The sequence below is a fragment of the Elephantulus edwardii genome, unplaced genomic scaffold (genome assembly GCF_000299155.1).
Source record: "Elephantulus edwardii isolate Elephantulus edwardi_28Jun2011 unplaced genomic scaffold, EleEdw1.0 scaffold00006, whole genome shotgun sequence".
Lineage (NCBI taxonomy): Eukaryota > Metazoa > Chordata > Mammalia > Macroscelidea > Macroscelididae > Elephantulus > Elephantulus edwardii.
Genome location: NW_006399756.1, coordinates 10559090 through 10571113, shown reverse-complemented (window position 1 = coordinate 10571113; position 12024 = coordinate 10559090). Strand labels below are relative to the sequence as shown.

Below are 12024 nucleotides of genomic sequence, written 5' to 3'. Positions count from 1 at the left end.
CGTTTGTGTTGGTTTGGGGTTTCTTCAACATCATCTGGCACCAGATTGCCTCAGGAGGAATGGCTTAGTTCTCAAATTCCACCTCTACTCGGATGTCTCCAGTGGACTTCAGTTAAGGCTTCCAAACCTGGATCCTAAAGACTTCCTTTCTTGACAGGTACCCAGTGCTGGGGCACTGCTGGGTGTCTGCTTTTGGCTGAGAGGATGTGTGTGCCCTGGTGGCATCCAGCCTGTAGGGATTTAGTCGGTAGAGCAGCCAGGCCTGTGTAATCTGAGTTCTGCTGCCATGGATGTATCCTGGGATTTCCCAGTCGCACACCTCACACCACAAAGTCCTGTAACCAGTGCACCCGGAGGGCGTGCTGCTGCAGGCCAGCTCCATGTCCTTCTGCTGCTCGCTGACGTGACTTTGTCAGTTCGGTTTATCTTTCTGACTGGCCGCCCAGCCTGCTCTGCTGTGCGCTGCTGTCAATGTGGCCCTTTCCCCCCACTTTGCTCACTGGGCTGTGTTCATAAGCAGGCGCTCCTAACTGAGACCTTCCGTGTTCCTGCTGGTCCAGCCCTTCCCCAGTCACAGCCCGCCCTGTTCTCTGTGTCAGTGAGGGGCCCCTGCACTGGCCATCAGAGGTGTGCTGTCCTGATGGCACTTGACAGGCCTGCCTTGTTTTATTGTGCTTCATTCTAGAGCACTTCAAAGATTAATTTCTTTTTAATGACAGGAGGCTTGTTGAGGTTCCATGTTAAGCAAATCTATTGGTGCCATTTTCCTAGTAACACGTGCTTACTCACTTCATGTCTTTTTGTCACATTTTGATGTTTTTCACGTTTCAAACTTTTTCATACTACAGTAGCATGCCAAATAGACTACAGTGTGATATAAACATAATTTTGATATGCACTGTTGTTATTGTGAGGTGCCATTGAGTCGAGTATGACCCATAGCTACCCTATGAACAACAGATCTAAACCCTGTCCTATCCTGTGCCATCCTCACACTTCCTGACCCACTAGAGCCCATTACAGCAGTCACTGTGTCAATCCACTTGGTTGAAGGTCTTCCTCTCCTTCGCCATCTTTCCACCCATCTAAGCATGATGTCCCTTTCCAGTGACTAGCTCCACCTAACAACGTGCCCAAGTATGTGAGGCAAAGCCTCATCTTTGCCTCCAAAGAGCACTCTGGCTGCACCCTCTCCAGGACATATAAGTTTGTTCTTTAAACCATCCATGAGATGCACAGAACTCTTCTCCAACACCATAGCTTAAAGGCATCAGTTCTTCTGTCATCCATATTCACTGCATCTATGATACATATTAAGCAATAAAAAAATAGTTCCTAAAAAATATAGTCCCTGCTTGATGGATTATGGTGCTTTATTGAGGTGGTTTGTGGTAGAACCCCACCCTCTATGTATCTGAGGTATGCCTGCAGTCACTTCAGCGTAGAGAAATGGTCGCTTGCTTCCAGAATGCCAGGATGACTCCACACTAAGTAGTGTCACTTCTCTTCCTCACCTGTTTCCGTCCCCCTCAAACTTTGGGATCAGAGGGAAGTTACCAGCTGCTGGTGGTACGTGCCATCCACGTATGCTACAGCTCAGGTACTTGACACTTTATGAGACACAACTTTATGTGCCGCACAGTGTACCAACGAGTTTCCGAAACGAGGCAGTATAGTGTTCCAGATCTGTGTGACTGTTCATGAAGTCGCCAAAATCACCTGGGTACGATGGGAGCTACACAGGTTCTGCTTGTTCCCAGAGACCTGGTCTGCGCTGAGACCGCGTGAGGAGTCCAGCCCTGTCAGAAAAACACAGCAGGAGCTTGCAGGACCCGCCCTGTGTAGAGAAGAGCACAGTCATTCAAGACTGTGTCGGAGCTCTGTTATTATCACGACCTCCTAGCCTGGCACTGGGGCTGGGAAAGAAGCAAGAAAATGTAGGGATTATCCACCCCTGTCTGCAAAGGAGACCTCTCCTCAGTGCTCTGAGCTTGGGAGACAAGACGGCAGAGGAAGGGAGGGTCTGAGTGTACAGAATGGAATCAGCAGATCTCTCCAAGTGCCTCGTTCTTGCTTTCAGTTTATGCGCCCCAGTTGTGTGCTCGGCTTCCTAAGCGCAGTTCATTCTGTACAGTTACAACATGCTCCACACTTGCCCCTGCAGTCCATCGCTCCTTGTCCCCTTGCTCCCCACCTCACTTAGGTGATTAATTTCCTTTCCCCAAAGGCATTAGTTTGACCATATCCCTCACTCCCTACTCCCACCTTCTCTGCTTCTATCTGCTTGTCACTCATACCTGTGACCTGAACTGGCTGTATCTTCGTGACTGCACTGGCCAGTCCACAGTCCTTTCTGCTTATAGGAGAACATATTCATCTCGTCTGATGGCCGTGAAGTGCTCTATTCAACTCCTTCCTGAAAGTGCCACTCCACGACTATGTTCTTACATAAATCTCAGCCAAGTACTGGGCAGTTAATATTTGCCGGAGGGAAATGGATGTTCACTTGGTTTATTATTCCACAGAGCAGTGAAACAGGGCAGCAGTAGTTGATGTGACTTATGCAAGGCTTTTGACCTTCCATCTCTGCGTTTGTGCACTCTTGATAAACCACAGAAGAGTGTCCGAGGTCCTCCTCGGGCAAGCTCCATGACTCATACCATCTGGACGCTTCGGGTGATTCCTTCTTCATCACAGTCCTTCCAAGCTGCTTGCAGGAAGTCCCTGTACTGTGTATTTTAAAATAATGAATTCTGGAAGGTCCTGGTGCTTTAAGTTGCAAAAAACAAGTCTCCTGAAAACCTCGGGAGACGTTTGGGATTTTAGTCTTCTTGGAAGCAGTGCTGTGTTTGATAACAAGTGGACAGCTGTTGGTGGGTGTTGGGTCCACCGTGAGATGGTCTTGGGGTGGGTTCCCCTTCTGTAGTAGGATTTCTGAAGTAGCTCTAATGAGAACGATGCCTGAGAAGGTTGCCAGAGGCAGTTTTAAAAGCTACTGTTTCTTGATATCCATAAAAAAAATTCCAATGCTGTAATATTAAATCTCTTCCTATCAGGCCAGCATATGATAAAGGGGCCTCTCCTCATGTGGAGCATTTCTGTCAAGGAGGAGATAGAAAGATCATGTCATGGGGGCTGGGCATTTTCTGAGTCACTTTCCCAGGTCCTGTCCTAAGTATATTTTGCCCTAGCAACTCAGACTTCTTTACTTTTTGGTGTTGTAGTTTAATTTTAAAGTGTTGGTTTAGACTCCTGAGGTCAGAATTATTAAACAGCATCATAGAGTGACAGAGATGATGATGGTGGTGGTGGTGGCGGTGATGAACGTTTTGATTCGTGAATCACCTGGTAATTTTGCTGCCTGTTCCTTTTATTTTCCAGCTGTGTCCCTGGCTCTTGCTTTGAATGGAGTTTGCACAAACACTATTAAGTTAATAGTGGGAAGGTAAGTTCCAAAAAGAAGCATATTGCAACTTAGGTAATCGGTATGGAAACCTCTCCTAGTGATCAATGGCTTAGGCTCTGGCCCAGAGACACTGGGTGGGGCTGCTCTGAGCATTTATGGTTTTCTTTAAATTGTTGTTCTGAGATTTATGCCCTCAGCATAGAGCTTTTCTGTCCTTTGAATTGTGGGCTCACTGTTCTAGAAAGCAGGAGATCCAGTGCCAAGAACAACCACTAACTGGTACCTCTTATGGCCCATTGGTCACCTGGTAAATATTGTTGTTATCAGGTCTGGCCACTGCTGCCTCACGTCTTCACTGGGCACTCACTTGCCAATTTTGGCCCCTAGTAAAAGAATATGATTATGGATCTGTTGTCTTTTTGGAATAGGAAATACAGATTGGCATTTGCATTTCAGCTTACAGTACTCTTCCCTGAACCCTCCTGAGAGTGCTGGTTCTGCTCCATTTATCTTGCCTCCTTCCTGGAAGGTCTTGGTAGCACATGAGTCTCTGCAGAGATTCACAATCAGAAAAGATTCACACCTCAGTTCTGGGCTGACTCAGGCCATTACTAGCAGTTCCCTTGAACAAGTTATATGTTCTCTCAGGAGCTCAGCTTTTGTTGACAGTCTACTTGGTGCAGGGTGCTTGCCAGGCCCTCCTGGGGTGGGAGTTAGAGATGGACAAAGAAATTTGGGGAACACATGACCCGGTGTGGCACCTCCTCCAGGTGGGCATGCTTAAGGATTCCCCTGGCTCTTGAGCAAATGCTGGTTCATAGACCTTGAACCTGTGAGGTGAGGTCCTGATGCAGCAGGTACACACCTGTTCATGGAGAAGTGCTGGTTCAGGGGGAAAGATACCCACACGTCTCTGATAGACTAAAAGGCCCTACCCTAGATCCCATGCTGAGAGGTTTAATGAGCTGATTGGCTCTCATAAATCTATACAAGAATCCTCACTTATTTGAGACAATAAAGCCATGGGGTGGAGCATGTGGACTTGAGAAGCTGAAGCCTGGGGCTCTAAGCTTGCCTTTGCTATTTACTGATGTGTGACCTTGACCACAAATTTCGCCTTTCTAAGTGTTAACTCACCCGTGTGAGGAGAGCATCAGGATCTGCCATAGAGTTGTAAGAACAGATGATATGGTGCAGGTGAAGTGCTCAGCACTGGGACTGGCATCCAGGGACTGGCATGCTGGGACTGGCATCCAGACGGTCCTCAGCAAATGTTAGCCTCCATTGCCGTGGGGCTCGTCTGTAGCACCAGCTTCCACCTCAGACCCTCCAGACGACTCAGCCACATCGAGCCTGGAGATAGCTGGGTGCCCTGCATGGCCAGGTTCTTGTTTAAAGAGCTGATGTTTCACGCCCTCTTCATGAGGTTGCGTATGATCTCCTGGTTGAGCAAAGCCACTTGGTCACCCTAATTCAGGATGCAGGGACATGAGGAAGCTGGAGGGTCAGGCCGAGAAGCACCCTTGAACTGGTAGAGCAGTAGGTGGGCCAGCCCTGCACCGAAGCACCTCCTGTAAGGCCTCTCATTCAGTCTTTGGGACCTTACCTTTTGTAGGTGTAGACGGTCCCCTTTTATGGATGTGGAGACTGAGGCTTAGGGGAGTCACGTCCTCAAAAATGAAGACCTAAAAAGTAACGGAACTGGAGTTCCAACTCAGCTATTTTTGAGCCTGAAGTCGGAGCCCAATCCCACCATGTCTAGAGCCTTCTATAGGGTACCCCTCCTTGGGTGGCAGAAGGACTTTGAGGAAGTGTCTGGGGGTAGCGGGGAGCAGGGCAGGGAAAGCTTGGGGGTCGTTTGCGATGACAGCGTTTTATAGTGAAAATGTCCATGGTGTCTTTTGTAGACCTCGCCCCGATTTCTTTTACCGCTGCTTTCCAGATGGAGTGATGAACTCGGAAATGCACTGCACAGGTGACCCCGACCTGGTGTCCGAGGGCCGCAAAAGCTTCCCCAGTATCCATTCCTCCTGTAAGTCCAGGGGCGGGAGGTTCACCACTTTCTGGGCCCACGTTTCCTGATGGCTTTTACTGGGAGGTTAGGTGGAGAGAAAAGTGAGGGTGTATGAACGCTGAGCACGATATGTGCGTCATCACTATAGAGACAAGTCATTCCACTGGAGGGAACAAGCCCTGAGAGGAGGGACCGGAGCTCACAGGACAATGTCCGTGTTGTTTTCATGGACCTGGCAGAGTAGACTGTGTGGTGCCTCACCCTTCAGTGTGCACCAGAGGAACTCAGATAATCCAGGGAGATGTATCTCTGCTTCCTGACACCTGATGGGTTAGTCACGCCAGTGTTTGCTCAGATTTATTTATTTAACTTTCATACACACTCACACACAAACACCCCATACACAGCTTTGTTTCTTTGTTTTATTGGTTTGTATTCAGTCATCTATATACATTGTTTCTTTAATTTACCTGTGTTTTATATAATCATTTACATTCATATAATAATTCACATACATAATTTCATTCTTGTAAATTGTGTTTTATGCACTCATTTCTGTAACTGTGTTTTATAGAATTGATTACTACTGATCCATGACTTCCATCATCCCATCCCATCACCTTCCTATGCTTTCACATCCTTCATCTGCCCACTAATCTCTGTCGTCCTAGGGATTTCCTCTCCTGTCTTCCTCATTCTTTCTCTTCTTTCCGTTCTGACTCTGCTCAGTCACTTAGTACCTCTGCGTCTTTGTTCCTTCTGCATGAAAAAGAGGACTAGAGTGCACACGAGAATCTGATTTTCACCACTGGGCCAGTTGGCAGCGTCAGATGCATGGTGAAGAGATTGACTTCATTCCACCCTCTTGATGTGTGTCAGCACTCTCAGGGTCTATGTGCTGTACAGTAGACGTTAAATAAACACTAGCTGTGCATGTTGTTGTTGTGTGCTGCTGTCAAGTTGGAGCCAACTCATAACCAACTCTCCAGCAGATTTTCAGAGGCAGAAAATCACATGTGAGGAGGTTGGTCATCTTTCTCGTGTGAAGCAGCCGGTAGATTAGAACCGCATGCATTTGGGATTGCAGCATGGGTTCTTTTCACTAGGCCACCACCAGAGCTACTTAATTGTGCATAATGTTATCTGTTAGTAGAATGATTTCCTGAATGGGCTGATACTCACCTTCATCCAGTCCATGTGTGCATACTGACTGAGTGGCTTGAATATAGACCTCTTCCAGGTGTTGGGGATTGAAGATAGAGAGCTCAAGTTCAGGGGAGCGCACAGCCCACGTGAGAATGAGATCTCAGTTGGCGGTTCTTGGATTACCTGCAGAGGAGCCGTAGAGGCAGGTCATTGCTTGGAAGAGAGGACAGGCTGTCCCATAGATTTAACTGTTATTGACAGTTGACACGCTGGTTACCTCAATCTTATTTTTCTTTTCTTCCTTTCTTTTTAAAAAATAAATACCTAAGACATACCTTAAATAGTGACTTGATCAGGTAATAATTGGCTGCTGTTTCTTGAGAGTGGTTGTTGAACATTTTAGTTTAGCACCACTGGAGATGAAGATCTGTCATCTAGGAGATGCTGGAGTGCAGATACTCTAACTCCACTCCCATCAGCCCACTTAACAGTCCTGCAGGGTGAGCTGTTCCTGTTTTACATAGCAGGACGTTGGACTCCGTGACGCTCAGGAGCTTGGCCAAGGTCATCTTCGTGTCTCAGGGCTTTTGAGGATTTAATGCACCAGCGTCTTCAGAGGCACTGTTGCTTTAGATAAATGACTCCTTTCTCCCCTGGTTTGCTGTAGATGCAGGTTAATGGGGAGGATTTGGCTTCAGAGCCGCAGGGGAGTCAGAGAGAGCAGGCTACTACTGTGTGTGCTTCTTTCAAATGCCCTCTGAGGGTTCCGTGTGGCAAGGAGCTTGGCAGAGCATGAAGATGCAGTGTTCAAGGTTCTCCAGGGAGCTTCCGTCACTCCAGGTACTTGAGAAAGAACATACGTTTGGAATTGCTTTTCTCTCTCTGAAGTCACGCTTTAAGGGAGTTGTCTGTTCTGGAGGAGACAGACGTCCCCGGCTGAGGAGCACTTGCTGTACTGAGTTAGCGTTGTCTCGTGTCAGGCATCCGTGTGCTGGCAGTGCTTAGTGGCTTCTGGAGCTGTGTCCATCTGGGATGTGCTCCCATCTCCCATGGACTCGCCTTCTGGCTCCTCTGAGGGTCAGGTAATTGTGTAGTTTTTTAAAATAAGTGTTCTGCCCTCCCAGAGACTCAGTGTTGAATTTTAAAGAGCTTTAAAACCCAAAAGAAAGCATACCCTCTCAGAAAATGTTCTGAGGTCTGGTTGTGCAGTTTAAATGCTTGACTGGTCACCAGGAGGTGGGCAGTTTGTACGCACCAGCCTCTCTACAGGACAACGTATGGCAGTCGGCACAGAGAAAGGTTTACAGCCTTGGAAATCCTGCGGAGCAGTTCACTTCTGTCCTGTGAGGTCACGATGACGGTCGCAGATTTTAAACACGTAAGCCTTAATGCTCCACTTTTGAATGGATGCCTGAAGACGATAGCACAATTTGACATCTACTGTCACGTACGAGCTTGTGGAAGAAATAGTTCTCCTGTGAGCACATCAAGTTGTCAGGCTGCTGGTCTGGGGGGATTAGAGGCCAGGCTCTACAAAGATGTTTGCTAGATGCAGCACTCCCCTCCTCTGCTCCAGTGAAGTTTTGTCAGGGCTGCCTTCAGTGGCCTTGTCAAATGCATAGCTGCCACGCAATTCTTGTTGAACAAGCTTTTTGACAGTTAAAGTAGAGGGTCAGTGAAATAGAGCATGTTGACTTGACACAGTAACTCAGCAATGTGCTCGAGCAAAGCAAGGCTGGTGAGGGGAGCACGGGGCCAGGTGGCTTCCGTTCTGTTATACACAGGGTCACTCTGAGTCACAACTAACTTGGGGCCACCTGGTGGTTTAGTGGTAAGGAATTGCACTGCCAATACAAAGATACGGGTTTCGAACCTACCAGCTGCGCTGTGGGAGGAAGATGATGGGTCTCCTGTGCAGTTTTACTTTCTCTGAAAATCTACTGGAAGGTCAGCTGTGGGTCAGTTTTCTTTTTCACGGTAAAACAACAAGCACTATTTAGCTTTTGCTTAAGATGCTACTTAGAATGCTATCTTTTCTGACTAGGAGACCTGGCCTCTGGGATTTGGTGATGGCGTTGGCACATCAGTGGTAGCCTTGAAGACACTGCCATGTACACTTAGAAGAACCATTGATGCTGTTTTCTAGATTTCTTATCGCAGCTAATCAGAAAGCATACTGGTTGGCCTGACATTTTGCTGCTCAGAGAGGGTGATCTCTGCAGATCCTCATACTAATACAATATTTTTCTCTTAAAAAAAATCAGCTGTGTAGCCTGGAGAGAAGAGCTGTGGACCAAGCCACGTCTCCACATTAGGTCAGTGTGCCTGTTGACTTGCTCAGGTTCCAGATAATTGACAGGTGGGATGCAGTCAGCATCCCCGTCTCATCCTGCAGAAGAGATTGTTTTCTTTGACCTTAAGAACTAACACTGATTTCTTTTGGAGACAAAAGATCTTGTTCTTTAATCCATAAGCAAGCAAGCAGCCTTCTCTCCCCAAAGATTTCACACGACAAACTGCTGGCAAACGGCGTGTGCCCATGACTGTCTTCCTACCGGACTTGCTCTGGAAGGCAGCGTGAGCCACTCTTGACTGGAAAGCTGGGCTCACCATTCAGGGAGTGGGTGATGGACTTCAGAGCTGGGAGAAGTTTGCTTTTAAAGTAGAGACAGGCAACTCAGTTTCCGCAAAGTGCTGAAAACAGGGATATTCTGAAACGTGGATGGTCTCTCCCGGAAAGCTCTAAGCTCTATTTTTTTATTTTATTATTATTGTATGTTGATTTGATTTCTAGAAAGAGAATGGCTTTGAGAGAGGAAACTTAGAAAAAAACCAACTGCTAATGTCAGCCAGGTCAGATGTTCTAGGAGATTTCTTTCTTATCAAATTGGTCAAGATGGATAAAGTAAGACTTTAGTTCAGGACCTGCAAGCTACAGCACAAGGATCAAATTTAGTGGTTGTCTGTTTTAGTAAATAAATTGTTATCAGAAAAGAGCTACACTCACTCATTTACAAATCATCTACAGAGGCTCTTGCTCTGAAACGGCTGAGTGGAGGGATGGCTAAACAGGTATTTGGCCTAGAAAGCTGGAAATATTTGCCACCTTGGCCTTTACAGAGGAAGTTTGTACAATAAGCAGATAGTCATGGCAACCCTTGAGCCCTGCGAGGGTGGCCTACAGCATTGCCAGGGCTCCCACTCTCCTGGCCTCTGACGGCACATTCACTGTTCTTCACTATCATAACAAAAATGCATCAGTTCTGTTTTCTTTTTTTTGTCTTCCTTGTTCATTTTCTAGCTCTCAAGTGTATTTGATTTTAAAAAGGTATCAATGCTATCAAATATATTCTGACTCTTAGATAGTCATGGGGAAACATTTTGAAATTTTTTTCCCCAAAATTTGGGTTAAAAATTTTTGAGCAGTTTACCATTGACCTGCATACAGGACATGTTTGTTCTGGAGCAACAAGTTGCTCTTACTCTGATGAAGATGATTAAACAGATGCTCAAAACACTTGAGATCTATGCAATAGATGTTGCCGTCATTAAGTGCCATCAAGTCGTAGATGACTCATAGCGACCCTATGAACGAAAGACCTAAATACTTGAATAGTTTCATCGTTTCTCCAAGTTCATAGAGTTTCTGGAGGCACGTTATTTTGGAAGTGGATGCCACTCCTGCTTCTAAGCTTGTTTTAATTGGGGAGCCATGCCAAACACTGTCCACCATGGGTAACTGTTATCATATTTGACACATCAGTGTCACAGTGTTTAGCATCACAGCAACCACGGGTTGCCACTGTACAGCAAATGGACAGACCAGAGCTGTGTCACTTAGTAGGAGGAAAAAATCTGCAGGCAAGTTGTTATTAGGTGACATCAAGTTGACTATGATGCATAGTGATTCTGTGTCCAACAGATCCGAACTCTGTCCTGTTCTGTACCATCCTTTTCATCTCTGATGTACTTGAACCCATTATTACAGTCATTGTCAATCCATCTTGTGGGTCTTCATGTCTTTCGTCCCTCCATCCAAGCATGTCATCTTTCTTCAAGCACTAACCTCTCCTGACAACATGTCCAAAGTACGTGAGATGAAGTTTCATCATCTGTGCTTCTAAGAAGAACCCTGGTTGTGTGTCCTCCGTGACATACTTGTTCATTTGGCCAGTCTGTGGGATAGTCAGTACTCTTTTCCAACACCACAGCTGAAAGATATCAATTCTTCTGTCCTTCATTGTCCCCCTTCCATATATGTAGCACATAACTGAAAAGACCATGGCTTGAATCAGGTATCCCTTAGTCTTTAAACTTGCATCACTGTTCCCTGGCACCTTGGAGATGTCCTAGGCTGGTCATTGGAAAAAGACATCATGCTTGCCAAGGTCAGAGGAAGAGAGGAAGACCCTCAACAAGATGGATTGACACAGTGACTAACAATAGTCTCGGGCATATCTGAGATTGTGGGGATAGCGCAGGATTGGGTAAGGAACATAAATGTTGTTCATAGGGTTGCTATGAGTCTCCCGTACAGTTGATGACACCGAACAACAATAGGCTAAATCTTGGGGAGGTTGTAGAGACAATCAAACTTGGCCCATATCCTCTGTGATACAATAGCAATGTTTTAGGAGCAAGGGGATGTGGGATTACCCAGTAGAGGTTGAGGGAAGGCTCTGTTAAGGAGACACAGCTTCTCACAGAACTGACCTTGACTGAGTACATCCCGAACCAAATCCAAATCACCGCTGTTTCTGAAGCCCAGCAGCTCCCCATAGGGTTTCCGAGGCTGTAAATCTTTGGTGTTCTAAGAGAAGATTGGCTGGGCTTCTGTCTTAGAATCCAGTGCTGGGGGATTCGAGCTACTGACCTTTCAGTTCCCAGCCTGTTATGTTGTATTTTATATCACATAGATGTTACATATTTTAGGTTTTTGCGCTTAATGTCCTTATTCTGTTTTCTAGCTTGGCACATAATTCTAGGCTGAAAATAATTCCCATGCACAATTCTGGCTTACGCTGATGGCACTTTGTTGTTTTGCTTTATTTTGTCTTTCTAGAGCCTTTTGAGATCTTTTCTTCATCTCTAGCCATTTGACATTTCCCACTGAGGTACCGCACAGGGGTTACTTTTCGGTATTCAGTGCACTGATCACTCAGTGAGTCCTTTTCAACCATCAAGTTGTTCAACTCTTCTGTCCTCCCTTTCTGGAATTCCTATTAGGCAAGTATAGAATCTACATGTTACATCTTTTTTTTTTTTACGTCTCTTTAAAATTATTACTTTTTAAAAATTTTATTATTTTGTGTGTATGTACCGTCAAATCGGATCTGACTGGTACAAGAGTAGATTGTCCCTCCTTTTCCAGCAGAGCATCTGGTGGATTTGAACTGTGTGCCTCTGGGATCGCAGTGCAGCTTCTTGCCACTAGGCCACCAGAGCTCCCTTTAAAAAA

The 12024-nt window shown here is 46.2% G+C and overlaps 1 protein-coding gene across 1 annotated transcript in view; it reads left to right on the top strand.

Moving 5' to 3' along the window:
- The window catches only part of PPAPDC1A (phosphatidic acid phosphatase type 2 domain containing 1A), a 142852-nt gene that overhangs the window by 68091 nt on the left and 62737 nt on the right, over positions 1-12024 (top strand). The window contains exons 4-5 of the mRNA XM_006879893.1: positions 3382-3445; positions 5314-5438. Of these exons, the coding sequence (XP_006879955.1) occupies positions 3382-3445; positions 5314-5438 (189 nt within the window). The remainder of the gene's footprint in view (positions 1-3381; positions 3446-5313; positions 5439-12024) is intronic.